This window comes from Crinia signifera, chromosome 11 (genome assembly GCF_055691185.1).
Source record: "Crinia signifera chromosome 11, ASM5569118v1, whole genome shotgun sequence".
Classification (NCBI taxonomy): Eukaryota; Metazoa; Chordata; class Amphibia; order Anura; family Myobatrachidae; genus Crinia; species Crinia signifera.
This window is the reverse complement of record NC_139227.1, coordinates 76,186,253-76,211,050: the sequence shown is the minus strand read 5'-3', so window position 1 is coordinate 76,211,050 and position 24,798 is coordinate 76,186,253. Positions and strand designations below refer to the sequence as shown.

The 24,798-nt window shown below is 42.8% G+C and overlaps 1 protein-coding gene and 1 non-coding gene across 2 annotated transcripts; one reads left to right on the top strand and one right to left on the bottom strand.

The window, feature by feature from the left end:
• Positions 1-7,924: 7,924 nt before the first annotated feature.
• Positions 7,925-8,057, bottom strand: LOC146046535 (small nucleolar RNA SNORA57). The gene has a single exon (XR_014465932.1). It is a non-coding gene; the product is annotated as a small nucleolar RNA SNORA57 (small nucleolar RNA).
• A 353-nt stretch (positions 8,058-8,410) lies between these two features.
• ZNHIT2 (zinc finger HIT-type containing 2) lies at positions 8,411-10,939 on the top strand. The gene has a single exon (XM_083165043.1). It carries the CDS (start codon positions 8,532-8,534, stop codon positions 10,239-10,241), a length of 1,710 nt encoding a protein of 569 aa, XP_083021169.1. The 5' UTR covers positions 8,411-8,531; the 3' UTR covers positions 10,242-10,939.
• The last annotated feature ends 13,859 nt before the right edge of the window (positions 10,940-24,798 follow it).

Below are 24,798 nucleotides of genomic sequence, written 5' to 3'. Positions count from 1 at the left end.
TGTGACTTTCATGTTTTATGTGTTGCACCTCTCCCTAGTTTATTTTCCTTTCATACGGGTCCCCCTTCTATCCCACCTTTACTGGGGGTTTCATGGGTCCATACACTTCGTACCACTCTTACTATATATGTGTCTACTTTGTACTTTTAAGTGTTACTTTCCAATCTTATAGTGCTTTGAGGTCACCCACCTATCCCATACTAGATGAAATTTTCCTATATTGTTCCATTTACAATACATATATCTTTCGTGGCTTATTATTTTATTTACTAGGTTCACCCACTGTTTAAAACTCGGGCTCTCCTTTGCCATCCATCTTTGAGCTATTAACACTTTCACTAATGTCATTAGTTTTTCAACGAAAACCTGGTCATCTTTACTTATTCCTTGTTGGGGCATTATGTTCAGTAGGCCGATTTTCCCATTTACTTCAAAGTTCGAGACCCCCAGCTGTTCTATCACTTGTCCCACCTTCTCCCATAACTGTTGTACCCTGGGGCATAGCCATATCATATGTATAAATGTACCGATTGCACCCCTACACCTCGGGCACACATCGCTCTTAGTTGCATCGTACTGTTTTAATTTTACCGGGGTCACGTATACCCTATACAGTATAAACAATTGTATTTGTTGATACCTTATAGATGACGTTGCCCTAGATGGCGCTGACAGCGCTCTGGACCATTCCTCTTCCGATAGTTCCCCTATATCTAGCCCCCACTCATGTTTACTTTTTTCCACTTGACTATTCTCCAGTTGGTTTATTAATACCTTGTATATTGTTGATACCCTTACTTCTCTTTCTTTACCCAGTACTTGTTTAAGTGGGGAGTCCTGTATGTTAATTTCCTCCTTCCCATATTTTGCATTTAGGCTTGTCTTAACTGGAGGTATCGAAAAAACATTTTGTTGTCTACCTGGTATTCTACTGTGAGTTGTTCAAATGGTTTAATAATTCCCCGTTCGTACATCTGCCCTATATTTGTTATACCAAATTTTCCCCAGCATGCCCTGATCTCGGTGTTTCTTATGCCATCTTCCCTCCTATTTTTCCATGCCCAAATTGGGACTTCCGAGTCCACGCCCTTGTACTCCATTAGTTTATTGCCATAGTCCCAGCATTTCTTAGCTTGTTTTATTAGAGGGGTCTTGATCCTACTACCACCTGGTTCTACAAGAATTTGTTTGGGGGTATACCCTTTCTTTTCTTGGTCCACCATACTTTTAACATTATCCTCACAATCCCCCTTTATCCATCCCCTTATTTGCCATAGCTGTGTGGCCATGTAATATAATTTAAAATGGGGGAGTCCCAGTCCACCTTGTCTCTTATTCCTTATTAGGGTCCCCACTCCTATCCTAGCCCTCTTTTTCCCCCATATAAATGAGGATGTAATACTATCTATGGCTTTAAACACTCGATTGGGTATGTATACGGGGGACTGTAGAAGAATATACAAAATTTTGGGGAGGACAACCATCTTAATCAGGTTTACTCTTCCTGTTATTGTTAATGGTAGTCTTCCCCAAGATACTGTCTTACTCTGGTACCATTTTATCCACGGCTCCAGATTCAATTTCTCGAATTCTGCTGGATTATTTGAAACGTGAATCCCCAAATATTTCATATTGTCCCTCCATTTTACTGTTATTGGTTCTTCTCTATCGCCTGGGCTCTCCCCCCTGTGGGGTATAATGTTTGATTTAGACCAGTTTATTCTTATGCCTGATGATTTCCCAAATTCTTCTAATTTTCTCAGGACTATTGGGATTTCAATTTGGTAATTTGCCAGATAGACCAACATGTCATCCGCGTATAGAGATATTAGTTGTTTATTTCCCGTTACCCCTTCACATATACCCTTCAGTTCTGGAGTTTGTCTTAGGTCCCATGCCAGGGGTTCCATTGCCAGGTTAAAGAGAACCGGTGACAATGGACACCCCTGTCTTGTCCCTCTTTTTTTAACTCAAACATTTCTGTAATATACCCGTTGCCCTGAACCCTTGCTCTAGGGGCTTGGTATAGTAATTTTATGCAATCTATAAATTTGCTCCCTATGCCAAATTTTTTAAGGACCTGCCATAAATAATCCCACTCCAAGCTGTCATACGCTTTGGCTGCGTCCAAAGATAGGATGGCCGCTCTCTCCCCCTGCTGCTGATCTATTTGGACATTTACCTGGAACCGCCTGATGTTCAGTGCTGTACTACTATCTTTCCGAAAACCAGTTTGGTCCCTATTGATAATACATTGGGATACCTTTTCTAGCCTATTTGCAAGTATTCGGGCCAGGATTTTGCCAAACACATCTGACTGTGGCGGCCGGCACCTCCTCACTGCAGCAGACAGCAAGGTAAAGTAAGTAAGTGTCCTGTGCTGTGCTTCCCACATCTGATGGGGATGCAGTTACAATCCCGGCGTTCAGAATCCCGACACATTCTCCCTCCGTGGGTGTCCACGACACCCCTGGAGGGAGAATAAATTAGTGTAGCGAGCCCGCAAGGGGGGGCGATCCACGTCCCCCCCTTGTCGGCATTTCAGCTGTTGGGATTCAATACTGAATCCATCTGATGCTCTGCCTGCTTCCAGCTAGAGGCTGCGGGCCGCTTGAAATGACAGCACAGGCCGCAATTGGCCCCCGGGCCTGACTTTGGACATGCCTACCCTAGGGAGTGGCCTGAACAGTGCTATACCTTGCAGGTATTATGCTGCCCATACATATGTGAGATATTGCATGCAATCACACATCTGGCCGATAAATCGAATGATTGCATGCATTTTGAAGGGGACATTCCACGTGATGCGCAGGCATGTCGTCGAATATCGCATCGATAGATATGAGCTGCACATAATATTGATCGAATTGCATGAGCAATCGCATGTGGGTTTTAACCACATGGGATTGCTCAAAATGCAATCAGCGTGGGGACTAGAGAGGGGACCGGAGCTGGCAGTTGCGGAGGACAGGAGCGGTGGCGGGGACCGGAGCTGGCTGAGGACAGGAGCGCACGGTGGCGGCAGCGGAGGACGGGAGCGCTGGCGGGGAGTGGTGTACATACCTGGCTGGGGACCGGAGCTGTCAGGCGGCGGGACTCAGCAGTGGCAGCATATGACTTTGAAACACTGGATGGCCCTCTGATTGGCTGAGGCCGCTGAGAGAGCTCTCAGCCAATCAGCGTCCGCCTGAATGTGAGGCCGCTGATTGGCTGAGAAAGCTCTCAGTCTCAGCAGCCTCATCCAATTAGAGGGCCATCCAGTGTTAAGGGGTATACAGGCAGCTATTTGGGTATAAGCGGGTCATATATGTAGCAACCCACTAACCCTGACACACTCATGTTGACACATGGACAGATGTGGACACACTGATGCAGACATACAGACAGATGCTAACAAATGGACACAATTATGCTGACACAGACAGAAGCCGACACGCTGATGCCAACACACAGAAGCTCACACAGCCAAAGGACACTGATACATTAACCCCAAACACGCTGACACACTGATTCTGACACAGACAGATACTAACAATACTAACATACCGACACACCAATGATGACACAGATTCAGACATACTGATGCCGACACAGACATATGCAGATATATGGACACTGACACATTAACCCTGACACATGGATGCCGACATATGTAGACCAGTGGTAGCCAACCCTAGCCCTCGAGAGCTACCAACAGTTCACATTTTCCAGACAACCTAGCTGCTGCACAGCTGCACTCATTAATCACTGACACATTTTAAAAGATACACAGATGGAGCTAATTAGCTCACATGTGATTCTGTGAGGAGACCTGCAAAACATGCACTGTTGGTAGCTCTCGAGGACTAGGGTTGGCTACCCCAGATGTAGACAATCTGCAGCAGGGATCTGCTGCATGGAGAACTCGCTGTGTGAGAGAGAATGTAACTCTCTCCTGGGTTTCCTTACCTCGTTTCAGCAGCTGGGGAGGGAAACAGACATTCATTAGCTGGGGAGGAGGGGTCCGGGCTCTGCAGCCCGTCCACTGCGCTCATTCAGCAGCTGGGGAGAGGAGAGGGCATCTGGGCTCTAAAGCCCATGCAGACATCCAGATTGAAGCAGGGAGGGAAGTCTGGTCACTACTACCCTCCCATCACGCCTGCCCCTTCCTGTGATGCCGGCTGCTGCTTCTACACTGGGGGTTGAAGGAGGTCCACAGCGCCTGAAGGAGGTACCCGGAGCTCTATAGATATCGGATGGGATACATCGTGGGTGCTAAAAAGCGCCCATGATGGCTCAGATTCCGATATATCTTATGTTCAGTAGGTGCGACCACCTGATCCAATCTGATGAGCACGGGAACGCGCATCAGATGTCACCAACATGCGATTTTGGGCCGATTTCACCCGATCGGCCCAAAGTGCCAAAATCACATAGTGTATGGAGGCCTTTAGTTTATGGAGGCCTTTAGTTTGGAGGACCAGCTGCACTATTATCGAAGAGCAGGCATCACATGAGGTGGTGGCCAAATTATTATGACCACCCCTTCAGTACAAAAACCATTCAGACGTTATTCCACAGGAATCAAAGGACCCACACAATGCCAAGAAAACATCCCCAAAACCATAATATTGCCTCCACCAGCATGAAGTGTTGCGGTAATGCAGTTGTCGGGGGGTGTATGCTTTCGTGCGGTTTTCTCCATATTTGCACCCTGCCATCTGCATGGTGTAATTGAAAACGCGATTCATCGGACCACATGACCCTTTTCCAGTCATGTACTGTCCAATCCTTTGCAAACTGGAGACATCTGCTCTTGTTCAAGACAGACAGTAGGATTTTGAACAGGGTGTCATTTTCTATAGCCTATACAGTGTAATGTGTGGCGAACCGTTCGTTCAGAGACCTTCTTAGTTGCTCCTTTATTAAGATTTCCCGCAATTTGATGTACAGTTGCGCTGCTGTTGGACTGGACAACTCTGTCAAGTTTAATTTGCCAATCTTTGTGTTCTCTGGCAAATTCCAAACTTCCTGCACGGTGTTGGACTGTAAGCACAACCCCCACCTCCGGATGTTGGGCCCTCATACCACCCTCACGGAGTTTGTTTCTGACTGAGTAGACACATGCACATTTTTGGCCTGCTGGAGGTAATTTTGCAGGGCTCTGGCAGAGCTCCTACTGTTCCTCCTTGCACAAAGGCGGAGATAGCGGTCCTGCTGCTTGGTTGTTGCCCTCCTACGGCCTCCTCCACATCTCCTGATGTACTGGCCTGTCTCCTGGTAGCGCCTCCATGCTCTGGACACTACGCTGACAGACACAGCAAACCTTCTTGCCACAGCTCGCATTGATGTGCCATCCTGGATGAGCTGCACTACCTGAGCCACTTGTGTGGGTTGTAGACTCTGTCTCATGCTACCACTACAGTGAAAGCACTGCCAGCTTTCAAAAGCGACCAAAATATCAGCCAGAAAGCATGGGAGCTGAGAAGTGATCTGTGGTAACCACCTGCAGAACTCCTGTATTGGGGGTGTCTTACTAATTGCCTATAAATTTCACCTGTTGTCTATTCCATTTGCGAAATTGATTGTCAATCCGTGTTGCTTCCTAAGCAGACGGTTTGATTTCACAGAAGTGTAATTGACTTGGAGTTACAATGTGTTTTAGGGGTCCCTTTATTTTTTCTAGCAAAAAATATAAATATAGATTATGGATCACCCACACAGGTAACAGCTAATGGCATATAAAGATTGCATGAGTAAATAAGATACACGAGTTGCTTTGTAATTAAAAAGGCATTGCGTAAGGTACCAGCTGCAGTCTCAGTACTTACATCTTGGAGGGGGGGGGGGGGGGAATTCAGATTTGTGGGTACCCCAATTTATGTGATCCAAGCAGGTTAGTGTAAGACAGCTGTACAGGTAAGGAACACCGTACAAGAATTCCCCTGCACAGATTCCCAACCTTGGTCCTCCACATATAGCGTACACTTCTTTGAATATCGGGATGGAACGAGGCAGCGGCTGGTTCTCCCCTGGCAGAGCACCTGCAACAGAACAGAACTTTTATGAAACAAAAGGAATCAAAGAATTATAGGGTCAGCTGCACAGCACAACATGGCAAGCACTGAGGTATGTACCGATACACAGCAGGCATACAGCACTATGCATCCTACCAGGATATCATCCCAATCCCACGCCACCATTATGTAATGTACACATGAGTAGCAGTCAGCGCTAGAAATACACATATCAGCAACATGACACATTAATGCAGCATATATGAGGCTGAAGTTGGCTTCTTATTTGAGCTCCAGCTTATTAAGGACAATAAATTTTACAAGAGTAAATGAGTCTTGGACCAGAGTTAACAAATAAACACCAGGGAGGGGGGGGGGGGGGGGGGGGGGGTTGTCACGTAAATATGACCCACTTGCAATTTCTTTTTACCAACCAGGATTGGGGCAGAAATAAGGCATGAAAGTGGGTATAGGTAACAGATGTCATTTTTAATAAGCAGCTGGATTACTGCAAGGGTTAAGCAGCGTTGGTCAAAAAATATTACGCTTGAAACACACATGGGGGGGGGGGTCAATTACATATAACCCACTTGCAATTTCTTTTGACCAACAAGGATTTGGGCAGAAATCGGGCACTAAAATAGGTCTCAGATGTCATAATTTTCAATAAATTGCTGGTGTCCTGCAAGGGTTAAACAGCGTTGGTCAAAAAATTCTAAATAGTTAGCAAAGTGGGCATGGCAACAGGTTTGGTTGAATGGACAAAGTATCTGTAGTTTGCATGGGTTAAACAGGTCTGGTTAAAAAAAAAAAAAAAAAGTGTATACCATACATTAATGTATAATCAGTTTAAACTTATATAAGCTTTAATATAAATCAGTGGCGCAAGTAAGGGGGTACGGCATACCTGTAAGAAATATATTGCAGGTACGCCGTACCACTTCCCCCGACCTGCAGCCGATGCTTTTGCACGCTAGCTCACCTGGCAGAACGGAAGCAATGTGACAGCCGGGCAGAGAGCTGTGGGCTGCCCAGCTGTCTTCTGAGCATATGGGAACTAGGCAGCTCCATTACCATATGGGAACACCCAGCATTTCATGGGCTATCCCATGAGAACGCTGCACAGTCTCATGGTAATGAGGCCATGACATGGGTGCGGGGAGCAGGCAGCTAACCTCATCGGATGTCAGCTGCCCTCCCATTTCCATCCCAGCGCATATATGTAAGTGATTTGTAAGTCACTATTATATGTGTGCACCTTCCACATCTTTTGATTGTCAGTGACCATAGAAAGATGTGGGTGTTCCCCGCAACATGTGAATGGATGTTTATGTTAAACATCCATTCGCAGCCTGTGCGTGGGAATACATGCTGCGAGGGGGGTGGGCAGCACTGGTCGGGGGTTTGGTGGACTCGCAAGGCTACTTATTTAAAATAATGAAATCTGGGACCCATGCCCACTGTAGCACCTTATTTCTGCCTAAACACTTGTTGGGCAAAGTCATTTACAGGTGGGTCATAGATAAGTGACCCCCCTGTGCGGGTTTCAAGTGTAAATTTTGGACCAACGCTGTTTAACCCTTGCAGGACACCAGCTACATATTCAATATTATGATATCTGGGACCTATGCCCATTTTAGTGCCTAATTTCTGCCCAAATCCATGTTGACCAAAAGAAATTGCAAGTGGGTCATATGTAAGTGACCCCTCTGTGCGGGTTTCTGGTGTGAAGTGTGGTCCAAGACTCGTGGACTCTTGTAAGAATGATTGTCCTGACTATTAAGCTGTAGTTCGAATAAGAAGTGAACAAAATGCCAACTTCAGCCTCGTCAACATATTGCATAAAGCAAAGATTTATATTTGTTCGCCATATGCCCGCACTATACCCTCCCCCATTATGTAGCAATCACACATGCATTCCGCACGACACTTGTCCCGGTGATTGAGGATAGAACCAGCCCAGGTAAGAGCAGGCACCGAAGACATAGCACCGGGTATCATCTACCTCCGTACATTACACGCAGGGGTACAGCCAACGCCCTGTATGCCAAGAAATAGAGGCTCAGTACATAACACCCGACACAGTCACCGCCCAGATAATGCCCCACAGCGTAGCAGCTCAGTGATAGAACTAAAAACAAATAAACACCAAACTGACCTTTCCAGCGTGCACTTAGACCGGAAGGCGTCGGGTCAGCCCTTATATACCCTCCCGTAAACAAGCCCAATCATTGGTCACTGCGGTAGATACTTGGGACCGAGGCTTGGAACGCAGGCTTGGAAGTTTGTCGGAACCTATCACGGGAGAAGGGGCGGGGAGAGCGCGTCGGAGCAGCGCGGGTAATACGCAGCTCTTGTCTACAGCAGACCATTCACAACATCAGCGGCGTGGGTCAGAGGTCAGGCACTCTGCTGTAATTGGAGCAACGATACAGAGGGTCGTGTTCCGGTTATCGGATTGGACGATAATTGGGGCGGGAGTGGAGACCGTCCAGTGATTTGCTGGTATCGTACTTCCTGCATGCTGCCGGTAAGATGGAGGTGCTGGGACAACATGAAATTCTCATTCCGGCCCGCAACACATCCCCCACACCTGCTATACAACCGGCGCGGGAGCGGGATGGACCAGACTCCGTTCTGTGCTCCCTATGCCTGTCTGGCCCCGGGAAATACACCTGTCCGCGGTGCAACGCTCCCTACTGCAGCCTGACCTGTTACCGGGGGCCCCGGCACACCGCCTGCTCCGAGCTGTTCTACCGGGAGTCGGTGCTGCAGGCGCTGCGGGAGGAGGAGGCCGATCCCCAGGAGAGGAGGCGGATGGAGGAGATGCTGGCTACACTGGAGGAGGGAGAGGCTGCAGCGGAAACTGCGCCGGAGCTATCAGGGGTGACGGGGGGAGAGGAGGCCGATTTGTGGGATACCCTCACCCCCCGGGAGAAGGAGGACTTCCGCCGGCTGCTACACAGCGGGGACATCGGCTGTCTGGTGCCCGAGTGGAAGCCGTGGTGGGAAAATAATTCACAGCCGCCCGGGGGATCTGGGAAGGTAACGGAGCTGCCAGATGCTGAGGGGGGCCCACAGACGCCGTCGGCGGGAGATGAGCAGGTCCTCAGTGGGGCTGATACAGGACCGAGCAGCTTGCAGTCTCCGGGTATCACTGATACGCTAGACAGGAAGAGGACCCTGAGACACGGGTTGGTTCTAAGCTATGGCCCTGAAGAGCCAGACACGTCCCCCTGTGCTGCAGCGCCCACCATACTCACTAACCCTAATACAGGCAGCCCTGGTGGCTGCCATGCTGCAGCGGTCTCTGAGCACATTGTACAGGTGTCCTGTGACCTGGAGGATACACAGGCTGACTCTTCATCCCACATGGCCAGTGAAGGTAGTGATACTAATAAGCCTAGCAAGGAACCTGTAATTACAGAAGTGCAGGCTAAAGCCGGGCCCCATGATTCCAAAGGAACCCCACAGCAGGGTCTCAAGTTGGGCAGGGTGCAAGAGTGCACCATAAATAGCAATGAGTTCCAAGGTGTATCCACAAGACAGCACCTAAGGATTGTGGACCAGTCCAAAGTGTCTCCAGTTCCTCCTCTCCTACGTTCCATTCCCTCACTGAGCTCACTCAGTCGAAACCCTTCCCCATTAATCCGCTACAGCCTCGTCAATGTCTTATACAGCTATGCCTTTTCCCTTCTGCAGCACAATGGGGATCTGAGTGACAATGACATTTTGCTCAATTTCACAGGGACCTTGCTGTGTGTGTCTGCTGCCCTCACCACCACCGCTGTGTACAACTCCACGGCTCATGCTCTAAAGAGTGCAGTGCGTGCTGCCTCAGACCCTCTATTGGGAGGGGATGAAAGTGGAGCTTGCCTAGCAATAGAGGCCACATCTAATATTCTACTGGGTGATGGGAGCAAAAGGTATTCACTTGCTGCTCTCTCCCACTTGTCCCGTCTGCTGGGAAAAACACATAAGCTTGAGAAGGAAGAGAAAGATACGAAGAAAGCCACATTTAATGCCAAGAAAAAATGTTTGTTTCTAGCAGCATGGGTAAATGAGAATGAGACCTGTCTGGCCAGTCTGTCTGCAGAGGTCATGACTGAGTACAAACAGTTTCTTAAAGACCTCAGTGAAGTAGCTGAGTTATCAAAGCAATTCCAGAAGGCCTGGGGTGGAAAAAGACCACAAGAGAAAAGGAAACTTGTACAAGAGGTTAACTCAGTTGGAAGCGAACTCTAATTTGCTAAGGCCCGATACACACTATGCCCATATTGGGAGCCAAAATGATTGCGTAGTTTGAAAAATGTAGCCTGGCCGGTCCAGCTTTTGGGTCCGGTTCCAGTTTTTACACATATTCCCCATATCTGCCCTAATTGTTTCAGGACAAATCGGAAACACATATGGAGAACTGTGTATTCCTATTTTGCGCGCTCCCTCGGTCAGTTTCTTATCAGCTATTTCTTCTAGTCGACCTTGCTGCAGGATTGGGTTTAGTCAAAACATGGCATCCTGCCACCCCTTCCCCCTGCATTGGCAAGTGTGTATGCACTCTTCACCCACTTGATCTGCCAGCTCCATATCATCCACAAGTTACATAGTCAGCATTGTAACACCATAGCATATATTAAAGATGGCTCCTAGGGCTTGCCTCTGTTGGATGCCCCGTAGACCAAAAAACATACCCTATTTTGTATTTGTTCTTAGCAATTAAGACACTTCTGTATACTGGATACCACAATTGTATTGTGTACCCTTTTAAAGAGAAGCATTTAATTCTTCCATACATGTATATTTTCATCGATATTGATCGAATAGCATTTTTATCTACGTGCCAGATCTGCTGTATCTAAATCCAATGGAAATCTGATTGGCGAGTGCTTTTGTAACATTGCCATTGTTTTTTTTTTTTTTTTGGTCTTTAATAAAATTATTGAGAACATATTTTTCTACTGAAAATTGCCTCTGATCCCTTCATATGCATACTGGAACTCCGACGTGATCGCAGGGCAAAACCTGTATTCAATGTTTTGGGGAAATCTTTGCCGTCCTCGGACCCTGAAAGACTAGGTTCATCACTAATGCAGCAAACACGCTGCATATAGCAGCGCCCCTCGGCTTTTTGACAGCCGCACTCACCATTTCCACCTCACCTAACAGCAGGTGACGTGGAAAAAGCAAGTGAGGGGTGTTTAATACTGATGACAGATTATCAGTCAGCCACTCCCCACCCCCGCATTAAATAACACCCATTGTGAGCATGAAAAGAAAATCCAGACTGTAGGGCAGTGTTTCCCAACATCAAGGAACACTAGCAGTACAGGTTTTAAGGATATCTCTGATTGACCATGGATAAATTGAAATAACAGGTATTAAATCACCTGTTCCCAAGTATGGCTATCCATAAAACCTGGACTGGCCTGTGGATGGGAACCCCTGCTGTAAGGAAGTTAATATGTGGTATTTCTTCCCCATAAGTTTCTGAGATGGGAGCTACAATATGTACAAACAATTGAATTGACCCCTTTTAATTTATGGAAGGTTGAACTGGAAGCAACTCTTCTGCTCAAATCTCTGTCCTGAAACAACTATGCACTGTCCTTTTAGCAGGTTCACTGAGTACTTCTATATAGCTTCTTTATGGTGATCATGATATTCTATATTTACAATCAGCCACTGTCACGTTTCATGTTTATAATGGATTATGCTTCGCTTAAGGCACCCAAAGCATAATCCCCAATAAGTGTAGGCATTTGGGCCAGATGATCGCCCCCAGTGAACCTATTAGCAGACCTTTAAATCTTGCCGTGGTATATACAATTTCTACAAATGATCTACTTTAAGATTGTTGTGTTGAACAACCCTATTGAAATAAAGTGGCAATACCTTAGGGTTTACCATGGTGATTGCGGCAAAGTATATTATTGCTGAGATGGGTATAACAAATATTATTTATTTTAATTTAGTGTATTTTTTTTAAAAGTGCCAGGGAAAAGGTGTGTCCATTGCAGTCTGATGCCTTATTGCAGTGGCTCAAAAACTGTGGGCCAAGGCACCCTGGGGTGCCATAGAACCCTTATGGGGTTCCCTGGGTTGATGGTGCAGGTTTAAGTCAAATTATTCATGGTCAATAGGCAAAACCAGAGCTTGTGGCTTCCACTCATAACCTGTATTGTACACAAACAAGTATATCTGGTCCCTCACCACATGACTCTAAATTAGTCTAAATAGAACCACAATTTTACTTTTTTCCTCAATAAGAAACTATGGACTAGGGGCAGAGTGGAAACATTTGATACTGTAGGATGCAGGAATTCAAAAAAGTTTGGGAACCGCTTTCTTATTGCATCAATGCCCTCACCCCTTAGTAACCACCACCATTATCATCATCCCTTTCTATGCAGTTTCTCTGTCTCTTCTAGAACCCACACTACTCAATACTGTATAAAAGTGCACCTACCATCATTACCAATGATTCCAGGAAACTGTCAGAATTCAGCCATAATAAAGCACTACACCAGGGTACACTTAAGGGCCATGATCTAAAAATGATAAAGAGCCTATTGTGAAACGTGGATGTGACCAATGCGGTGTAGGTGTGGTCAGTGCCATATACTCAACAATCGCTGTCTGGCATCACTTATTTGTGCCTGCCCAGTTGTGATGTCAGTCACTGTCCGCCTCCACCTCAGACATATTGGGACTCACACTCACCGATGCACTCATGGTAGATCGGGCAGTGTGCCCTGATAATACAGAAAATCAACTAATCAATAAATCTATGCTTTTATTATATTCTGTTTTCCTGACTGCCACTTTTATTGCTGCAGATGACTTTTGCCTGTTGCACAATGTACTATTCACTGCGTATGAGGCCTTCCCTTTGCGCTAAACAGTGATAATATGTCAGACACTGCGGCCATTTTGTTAGGCATGACTTGCATATATCGTTACAAGATGGCGTGTGGAATCAGAATACTGCTGAAATAAGTAATTTCTTATGAGATATTGTTTTGGATTTCTGGGTTTAAGAATGCCTTATTGATGTAACAGAGGACAAGGGCAGACAGCCAGTCTGCACAGTTTTGTCTAGAAATAGGAACAAACTATATGGGAACAAGGCCACACATGCGTAGACCCACAAGGCCACTGAAGTTGGGTGTTGAGTTAATTATGACATCATGATTGAAAGCGGAGCTTGCCAATAAGACTCAATGCTTATGAGTAATTAATTAATTAATGTGATAAAGGTTTAAATATCAGAGTGATAGAAGGAGGGAGGAGGCAGTTGAGAAAGAACAAGGAAGCACAGGGGGCTGGAGGTAATTATGAAGGAGGTTTAATCATGGCTGATCACTGTCCTTGAAAGGTGTCCATTTTGATTTGATTTAGAATTACTGTTTAAGCATTAGCTAATCAAATTTTATGTTTCTTGTGTTAGTCTGCATCTGCAAATACCTGTAATGAAGCTATTCTTTAAGTAAAGCATTGTCATACCTTTTATAACAAGGTTGTGTGGGTGTGCAATCATTTCAGAGTTGCCGTTATATTTAAAGGTAATAAAGTAAATAAATTTGGTTTGGGTTATTTATCATATCTAATCTTATCAGATAAATATCTGGTTTATCAGTTGGAGGCCCCAGCGAGATTCAATGATGGTTGGTGTCCATATTTTATCAGTTATTGAGAAGATCAAAGTTTGGAAAAAAAATTAGCTATTGGGAAAAAAAAAAAAAATGTGTAGAATTTTTTTTTTAAAATCGGTGCATTTGTGTACCCTAATCTTCTCAAACATCTGTTAAGGTATGGTAATCCACAATTACTTGAAGCAACTTCGATCTTTAATTATAAAACCAATAGATCGTAATTTAAGGCATGGAAAGACAACGCTGCATTTTGCAGACTGTCAGCTTGCTAAACCCCCCCGCATCGCCCATTTCTTCTCTGTGTCAGAGAATAGATAAGGAGAGCAGCGAGAAACTTGGCAAGAAGTTGTAAACAACATTGCTTGGGTCAGGAAGGGTATTTCTTTAGTTTATTTGCAAAGCATGCAGACTATAGCAAGCATATTGGTATAAAGGTTATGCTGGCAATAAATTTTCTACTTTAAAAAAAAAAAATAATAATAATATTCTTTAAATGACAGTATTTTTTTGTTTGTTTTTATTTTTTGACCGCGGTTGGATTGTTTGATGTATATTATCTGCTGAGGATATTGCTGAAGTAACTAATCTGTAGCGGTTGTTTTGATAATTAGAGTTTCTTTGTTTGTCCAATCTATAAATTTTAAAGAAGTTGCATATATTTGTTGTAGGTTTTCCCGTGCTTATAATTTGGTGATTAGAGATAGGTAGAGGAGATTGTGCATTTACGTCTCTTTCTGGTTGACTGGCCAGCAACATGTGGAAGAAATGGAATGCATGATTTATCCATAATCTGTATTGTTTGGAAACCTCCGGATTGTCTACTGTATATGGTTTATATAAGAAAATGTTAATAAATAATTAATTATACGTTGCATTGTTAGAGCTAGCAAGCAGTCGGATTACAATAACAATTTGAGATAGTTTCTTTATATCCATAGACAGAGGTCAGATAAAATACAGAGTTTAAAGGACTAGACGCTAATATTGTAAGCCAAGTAACAGTTCATTTTTACCACCAGAATAAATAAAGTTAATTGGAATATTGTTTATAACAAACAAAGAAAGATCGAGTTTATCTCATTGTAAAGTTTTTTTGGTCTCCTGTCTTGCGGAGATGAAGTCCGTAATGTAGGACTGATGTTTTTCTGCTATGGGTTTTTTGATTTAATTTTTTTTGGTTTATTAAACAAAGCAGCTGTGAGTTGGAAACTCTAAAGTGATGGATTCAGTTGATGTAATGCGAGATAAGGAGTTGTCCATGTTAGGTGAAGAAACAGGAAATGATCATGTGAATTCAATGTTTTTTTCAGTTAATGAGTAATACATTTTGAATAAGAAAAGTGATATATATATATATCGATGAGATATAAGTCCAATATAACATCTATTCTTAAAGGTTCATATTGATATATTAGACCATGTTTTCTGTTGGCAATTTCTATTGCTTATTTGTTTGATCTGGATACATATATTGAATCAGATATACCTTGAGTAATGCGCAGATAAATCCTGGGTTTATTTTTATTCTTATGAATGGAAGGTAATCAGTGATAACTGACTCAAGGCTGTGGGGTTTTCTTTAAGCCAATTTTTGTTTTGTTTTTGATTTGTGTTAATATAATTTTGTTTGTTTTGAAAGGGGGAGGGTACTAAATTGATAGAGTATCTTAAGGGGTTAATACTGTGGCCACAGTTAGCTAAATAACAAGGGGAGATAGTGATCTAATCGTGTAATGATCACTTAGACAATGTGCAGATATGGTAACAAAGAATGACATATTGCATATAATTTTTTTCTGATTTGATGAGTTGATTTTTTCCTGTGAAGAGTGCTGACCGGTAGCGAGATTTACAGGGGGTATCTGCCACCTACGTACAAGGTAGAATATATGGGGAAACATAACAAAAGAAGACAGGGTGGGGGTGGGACACGTGGAAGCGTAGGTGTGATAACATTGGGTGACACATAACGCAGCGTGGAAAGCGTAGGTGTGATAACATTGGGCGACACATAACGCAGCGTAGGTGTGATAACATTGGGCGACACATAACGCTAGGTTAGGTTTTTTTGGGAAATTTTTCATTTATTTTATTTACATTTTTGTCTTTGAAAGAGGTAACACCGTTTTAAGCATTTGTATGGGATACATACAATGTATGGGAGAAAGTACTCTGAGTATGTGACTAGTGTGAGCAAGTGAGAAGGAATAGAAAATACTATGCTGGTCATAGTTAGTTGGAATTGGCGATGATGATGCACCTGTGAGGTAATGATTATTTGATGAGAGTGAACGCGCAATGGTCTGGTGACAGGTGGTGAAAGCTTCAAGAATTGAGATAGTATATCCCACTAACCCACATATGTTTGGAAAGATTGTACTGTCCCACTGAGGGGTTAATTCTGTTCAGTGAGAAGTGAGGAGAGGTGATATGTCTTTTAGAGCCTTAGGGAGAAAAAGAAAAAAATGGGGGAAAAAAAGAATAATTTTGAAATTTTTTGTTTATTTTTGAAAAAGCAGAAGGGAAGAAGTTTTTTTCAGTGATGAGGTGAGAGTAACATCAGAAATAACTCTGTAGGAGATTAAAGGCAGGAAATGGTTAATGAGATTGATAAGAGAGTAAAGTTTTATTCCTAAATAATGTGAAATATCCAAGGAGTGTTACAGAACTGTTTTCCATAACAAGGACATTTAAACAATTGTGTTGAAAGATCTTAGAATTGAAGATATTGTTTACCCTTTTGATAAAGCACAATGAATAGATTAAAGTTATTGCAATGTTCTGTATGGGACAGTGATCAGCCATACCCAAGGATGACCTCCAGCCCCCTCCCCATTGCTTCCCTCAAGTGATAATGTTGTTTTGTCAACATCTGTTTAAAAACTGCCATTTTTTTTTTCCAAATGACAAATGCTAATATGATGTCTGAGCTTAATAATGCTATTGCTTTTGCTTGTTTTATTTTAATTAAATCCCAGCCAATAGAGGTGTGACCATTCCAGAGAAAAGATTAATTTACAAATTGATGCATTTCATTTTGCACAGAAAAAGCAAGTGTTTTAAAAAAAATATTATTATTATTAATATTATTATTATTACTGAGCCACTAGAAATTATTTAGAAAAAAATATTGAGTCTGCAGGTACCTCTGCAGAATCCTTATCAAAGCCCTTATTGAAAAATGCAGATTTTATAGTGATTATTATAAGATGCATATTGAGTTGCATTTTTATGCTTACTGATTTATCTGATTGCATGTTGCCACTTTACTAGATCCATTGGTCATGCATATGAGCCCACAAATAAGGAATGGAGGTCACAATTAGGTGCAGCACTACTGGGTTCTGCTACTAGTAAATCGCATTTGCTGCACAACTAATCATGATATTCTCTCAAATATTTGTAATGATTTAATGATTATTTTTTTCTCAGAGTGGTTTGGAAGAAATTGTGTATTATTAACAGGAATCCATGAGACATTGCTGTCAGAAGGCACTAACCGATATGAGGACCCTCACGGGGTTAGAGGATACGAGTGATGCTCATAGGGCATTAAGCAATTAGTATTTTGATGAATTTTCAACTACTCATCCTGTCACAAGTTTCTGAACATCTATGGACCACAAGAAATAGTTTTTTTCCGATTTTACAACAAAGCATATTATCTAATACCCATAGTAGTTGCAACACTCCGTTATTGCAGGTTATCTGCCCAATGTGATTATTCTTATTTTTTTTTTAGTGTAAATCAATTCACTTTACATTTATGGAAGTATTACAGTCATCTAGTCATTGGTTTATGATCTGCATATCTTTTACTATCAAATAGCAGATAGTCAGTACTTACTACATTTATTTACAGCACAGTCCAATATACGTGGACTCAATTAAGCCAAAGTTTTATGGACAGTCCCACTATGTCCCACAATGAGTTGCATGATTGCTACCACAATGCTGATTCAATATGTTTATGATCTAATGATGTGTTTAAATTCTTTACAGGACTCTCTTACTGACACCTTTTCTATTACTACTACTAAATCTAACTGACACAGAGCTGACAAAGTACAAAATACTGACATAATTGCTTCATTTGAGGCTCTGATACACAAACTGACAGAAACCACAGCACTGGATATATTAGATTTATCATATACCTGTCTTTACTGTAATGAACAACAAGCAGCGGCCTTGGGAGTTTGAACACATATACATGGGGGTTCACATAGACCCATCAGGTGCTACAGTTGCACACTTGACCAAGTGGCATCTGCTTTACCAACATGTTTAAGGACTGTGGCGGCTGCTGCAGCCTTTGTATAGAAATTACAGAACACCGCACACTATGTGTCTCTAATGCTACATCTTTTCTAATGAACTCTTCACGGACAAGACACATTTCCAGTGCATGGTTCTCTCGTTGGGAACTTTTGCTCCCAGCGCCACATGACCTGACCATTGTCAGGTGTGGTACGCTAAATCCTGCTACTCTGCTACCTGGTGGGACCCGGGAGTCCCAGAGGATGGATGAGATGCAGGATTTAGAACATGATTGTGAGGAATATTTAAAGCAAAATTTCTCCAATTAGACCTGATATCTCTGACACGCCACTACCATCTACAAAGATTGTATGGCCATATACGGGATATGCCATATACGGGATATGCGGTAGTATTGGATTTAGAGATCCTCATTTTCCATCGTGATTTTGCTATGATATAATACGTTAATATCACAGCAAGTAAAGGAGCTCATTGAGGCTGTGCAACTCCCTGCAAAGGCAGTAGTTGTTAAGTGTCAAGCTCACATGTTATAAAGTGATCTTGTTGCACTTGGTAACAAAAATAAGATGGCCACTGTTGTGAATCACACCACTATACAATTTAATGTTTTTACAATTGACCAGCAGAATCTCATAAAACATCAAGAGTTGTGTATTTAAAAGGAATGTGCCAATGGATGATGAATGGATGCAGTCAAAAGGCTAATGGCCTTTGTAATGATGTTGGGGGGCAAACCAGTAGCCCCCCAAACCCCTCCTCCTGGCATATGCAGAAGCTGCCCATGGGATGACCCATGTAAGGAGAGAGGGCATGTATTTTGATTTCATCTTATGCAGAGAAAAGGAGTCCCAAACTCATCTGCAAGAGAATGAACTCAGGAAAATTATTCCTATAGAACCATCAAACATTTCTCCCACCACTGGTCCATTCCTAAGGTTAAAAAAAAATATTTTTTTGGGAATTTACATGCATATAAAATTGTCATTATATTTAAATGGTATCCGATATGTTATCTTGATTATAAGGAACATCCCAGCTGTCCCATGAACAGCATCCTTTACAGCAAAGAAATGTTTTGAGAAATTTGTGTTCAGATATGTTATCCCATGATATTATTAAAGAAATCATAGAGGTACATATTTGACAGGAAAGGTATTCTAAGGAATTAGTCAATATATGGATATGAAAAATTGGTTGCACTCACCACACACTAAAAGGTGTTAGTCAAATTTGAACATGTTAACAAATGCACATTGAGAACACATTATTTAGGGTGGGTGTGGAAATTACCATGAGTTGACTTGAAGTTTTGTCTTCGGTTTTGTGTAACATTCACACTACTCCTCAGCAGCCACTGAACCTGTTCCCTTATAAGACCATTATTTTAATTTATATATACATTTTTTTTATTTTTGGGAGACCAGCAAACCCTATTCAACATCCAGCAGCAGACTTGGCACTCTAATTCTCACATCATCTAAATACTTTGCCAGAAAAGCAAACAAGCTTATGAAGGGATGTTGTTAAAAGGTCCAGCCTGGAGACTATGCAATGGTGAGAAAATTCTTACAATTAAATGTCTCATCGATCAAAGGCAAGACCCGTCCCTGTGAAACAAACCAATTGAATTAATGCGTCTCACTGCAAGAAGGTTTCCGACCTGGTGGTGATATCAGTTGAAAGAAATAGAAACTGATGCAGATAAATATTGTGACTGTGATTCTAACTTAATAAACTTATTTGATGATGGGCCTGTCCAGGGCCCCCACACCGACCAAGACAAGGTCCACGGAATCGGGGGGCATCCTTAGTGGTGTCCCTGCGGGTTGTGGGCAAGAAGAGGTCCACGGAATCGGGGGATACCCTTAGTGGTGTCCCTGCGGGTTGTGGACAAGGTGTAAAACAATGATCCCCATGAGTGACCAAGTTTCCCATACACTCACTAACTGAAGAAGTCATTTTTGTTTTTTTAAGTTTTCATATTTTTATAGTGAATGAGGGTTACCAGGGATTGGTTGCTGGCAAGGACAGTGTGTATAGTTATCAAAGAGGTATTACTAGAGTCATGGTGGTGTATTCTACTTCTGCTTTTAATTTTAATCCCACAAGTATAGTAATAATCATAACAGACACACATATACATCATACTACTGATGCTCCCAGGTTTCGGTATGCATCAGAGGATGGTAATAAAATACTGATGGCCAATATGTTAAACTAATTAGAAGGTTTAAAATAAATTTATGAGTAATAACATAAAAGTAACTAAGAACGCCCACACCAGAACCATTGATAGAATACATCTAGTTAAGGTATCAGTAAAGAAGAGGCATTCTAAATAAGGATGGTAACAATGGTGCAAACATAATATCTATATGCAAACTGACATTTCTTCTTTAAGACGCTCATCATGAGCTGATAGAAAGAACAATAAGGTAAACTGATTGTTGGTTATATTGTCATCTACGCTATCACTCCGGTAATGTTGGGTTAATGGCTACTTATATTTTCAGTCAAATCAAACAACACTTCATTTTCTATGTAGGATTTACACAAGTGAATCTTATAAGGTTACTGACTCTCCCTAGGTTTAAAATTGGTAAAGAGTGTAATAACAGGAGATATTTTGGAGTACAACAAAACATGTAGTTATGTGACAGAGTTGGGTGTGCTAGTATAACATCTAGATAAAAAGGGTACTCATTGAATTGTTTCTTATGATGTTTTCTCAAACATACTGTCTCATAAGCCATGGACATTACCACAAGGATTATATTATATTTACACACTTAAGGTTTCTAAATGGTTACAAACAAGATCTATTGTAATAAAATGTACTTTTACTAATTAATACAGTGGTGATTCAACATGAAGATTTGAAAGTAACACATGGTATATTAAATAAACACACTTATTTACATTATCCCAAGTTTATAAAATTGTATTTGAATTTGTGAATATAATTAAAATATGGTACAAGCATCAGAAATACTAAATGGATGATGACGTTAAAAGGAAAGTTGAATTAAATTATTTGGGTTGAAAAAAATTTAGTTTATTGAACAGGTGTGAGTGATGTGATTCCCTACAGTTGGTTTATTTGGTTGAACCCCAATAACTGGTTCGCATAAGTCAATGTTATATATGCTTTAAGAAGTTTGATGTTTTTGCCAAGATAATATTATTGATTTTTCTGTATGCTAGTGAAATGCTTCAAGAAGGTTTTCCGATGTATTAAGAGAGAAACAAATGATGCACAGTACGAGAGATATGAACTTTTTTTCGGAGATATGAAAAAAGTTGAGGATGGACTGATAATACAGAAAATCAACTAATCAATAAATCTATGCTTTTATTATATTCTGTTTTCCTGACTGCCACTTTTATTGCTGCAGATGACTTTTGCCTGTTGCACAATGTACTATTCACTGCGTATGAGGCCTTCCCTTTGCGCTAAACAGTGATAATATGTCAGACACTGCGGCCATTTTGTTAGGCATGACTTGCATATATCGTTACAAGATGGCGTGTGGAATCAGAATACTGCTGAAATAAGTAATTTCTTATGAGATATTGTTTTGGATTTCTGGGTTTAAGAATGCCTTATTGATGTAACAGAGGACAAGGGCAGACAGCCAGTCTGCACAGTTTTGTCTAGAAATAGGAACAAACTATATGGGAACAAGGCCACACATGCGTAGACCCACAAGGCCACTGAAGTTGGGTGTTGGGTTAATTATGACATCATGATTGAAAGCGGAGCTTGCCAATAAGACTCAATGCTTATGAGTAATTAATTAATTAATTAATGTGATAAAGGTTTAAATATCAGAGTGATAGAAGGAGGGAGGAGGCAGTTGAGAAAGAACAAGGAAGCACAGGGGGCTGGAGGTAATTATGAAGGAGGTTTAATCATGGCTGATCACTGTCCTTGAAAGGTGTCCATTTTGATTTGATTTAGAATTACTGTTTAAGTATTAGCTAATCAAATTTTATGTTTCTTGTGTTAGTCTGCATCTGCAAATACCTGTAATGAAGCTATTCTTTAAGTAAAGCATTGTCATACCTTTTATAACAAGGTTGTGTGGGTGTGCAATCATTTCAGAGTTGCCGTTATATTTAAAGGTAATAAAGTAAATAAATTTGGTTTGGGTTATTTATCATATCTAATCTTATCAGATAAATATCTGGTTTATCAGCCCTCAGCATTGCAGTATCATGCACTGAGTTATGGTGGTGACAGTGTCATGACTGTGGATCAAATCATGTCAATAGTTGTAGGAAGTTAGATGCAAAGGAGATATTCCCACATCCACAGATGCCCCAGTGTTCTAGTGTAACAAACTATTTTGTAATATATACCATACAATTGACAATTCTTTTTAAGAATGCAGACAGCCAACCAATAATATAACTACACTTTATGGGGAATGTATTCTATCCACACAATACATGCGGGTATGTTACCTGCTTTGCCTCTACCATGGTGAAGCAGGAAGCCACAGTGGCAAGATATATTAAGATCTTGAATGCAGAAGCAGGGAAGTGAGAATTCCACCTTCCAGCTCCCAGGGTGCACCAGCTCAGTGCTGCGTTGCTGTGGGTCTCCTCTGACATGTTCGCTGTGTAAATGTGATATTTTACTACTTGTGCAAGATCTCGTGAAGCCCGGAGCTGGCAGATGCCACAACCAGGAGCAGTGCTGTCCCTACTGTGGTGTAGAGAACACCTGCAGTCTCACTATATCGATAGCTGCAGGTGTCATATTGCCCTCTGTTGTTTACAACTCTTCTCACAGAGTCTAATGGTACCCATAGATTTATGCGATTGGATGCGATGTCCCATCACATCTTATGGTGCCTAAATTGCCCTCTTCCAGCACCCGATGTTGCATGCCATCTGCAATGACCCATCAGGTGCTGAAAGAGGGCGGGCGATGGAGTAGTGCAGCGCTGGTGGAGGTAAGCGGCGATGGCAGAATAAAAAAAAAAAAAAAAAAAACCTGTTTAAAACACTGGGCAGCTCTCAGCCAATTAGTGGATTCACATTCAGGCGGCCACTGATTGGCTGAGAAAGAGCTCTCAGCCAATCAGAGGGCTGCCCAGTGTTTTGAACAGTTTTCTAAAAACTTTGCCACCGCCACCTGCCAGTGCTCCTTCACAGCACTATGCTACTCCAACGGACCCCTGGCAGCCGCGTGGTGGGTGGTTTATTGTCTGACCCGCTGCGGTGCGAGCAGGTCGGGCAGTGAGCGTAGTTAGCCAGCCCTGGGGGTAGGGAGTACGGGCAGGATGTCAGGAGTCAGATAGCCGCAGGGGGTGCCGAACTGCCAGGGGAGATCTCTGCTTATCACCCCGGCCCCGACACCACTGCAGGCATACTCTGTCAGCTATGCGACCTCCGGCCAGGAGGAGGAGGGTGGGGGAGAAGACTCTGGCAGTGTGCTCTGCCCTTGAGAGCTTCCTGCTGCCTAAACCGGAGGAGAACATCGCCAGCACCCCTCCTACCGCGCTGTCGACTGAGCTTGGTTTAGATTCAGCACAATCAGTGCAAGGTAAGCCGCGAGGCAGCTAGTGCACCTCCTCCACTGCACTGTGTGGTGGATGCAGTGAGTGAACTTTTATGCAGGTGCTGCTGCTGAATTAAGTGTGTGCTTAAAATTGTATATGTGTGGAAAGAGTGCATTAAAAGATAAATTTAATATACTACATTAAATCCAAATAAAAAACTGGATGCAGTGAGATCATGTCAGATGGAGAGCGTCAAAAGCCACGTCAGGGCCTAATGCGGTCTCACTGGTCTCCGGTGTTCATCTTGCTACTGGTTTCCGGGACTCTGTAACACGGGTCATTTTTGGCGACACAAGGTCTCCTGAATGGAAGGACTACACATCTGGAGTAGCTGTTTGCCTATCAATAATACGCCATGTGGTAGCCAGCCCACAGGGTTAAATGTCTTGTATGAGCAAATACCTGTTGTACCTGGATTTTACTTATTTGATGTGGTATATTAAATGTATCTTTTAATGGACTATGGAGCGCCCCTTCTTTCTGCTTTCCTTCTATTCCCACAAACAGAGGGTCTGGGGGCATGTCCAGCAGCTCACACAGCACTGGCCATGCCCCCAGAGTGGGGAAAAAGGGGTCGTGGCCTCGCAGGCGTAAAGTGATTTACAGGCCATGCCCCAAAGTTTCGGACACGCACCTCCGTCATGTTTTCAGAAAGTTTGGAGGTATGCGGCAATGTGATGTGGTATATCGGGCTCCAGCTGGGCTGTCTACCCCTGCTGTCCCCCTCTGTGGTGTTGGATTCAGCCAACGTGTGCCTCTGCACATGCTCCAGCGCCAGAGGTCCCGGGATGCTGCAGGGAGGTAAAGGGCAGAGCTATGGCTGGTGCAGAGCAGGGAAGCACTTAGCTTGCAATTTCTGCCAGATGTTCAGATTCTGCCATCCTGCGATGGTAAATCTAAACACCATGGACAAGCAGAAACCACAGATTTAAATTCCACAAGTCAAGAACTTCTCCACGGTAACCTGCTCCATGAATTGCCCGAAGCTCAGAAAAGCCCTGTTTTCCACAAAACATGGCTATTCTTTATCTTATTAGTAGACCCCACCAGTGGCGGCTCCAGAGGGTGGCTGCGGCACAGTGCAAAATCTAAATAGAGGACATGCAAAACTGCCACCCAAAACAATGGCAGTAAGTCATGGCTGGCGATGTTTGCCCCCCCAACCATCCATTTTTTGCAAACAAGTTGTTTAAGTAGCATTAAGATCAGGAAAAAAGTACTTGTCACATTATTTTGGCCCAACTACTTAAAAAAGGGACACTTCGGTAATTATTTTGACTTAAGGGTGCCTTGAAAAAA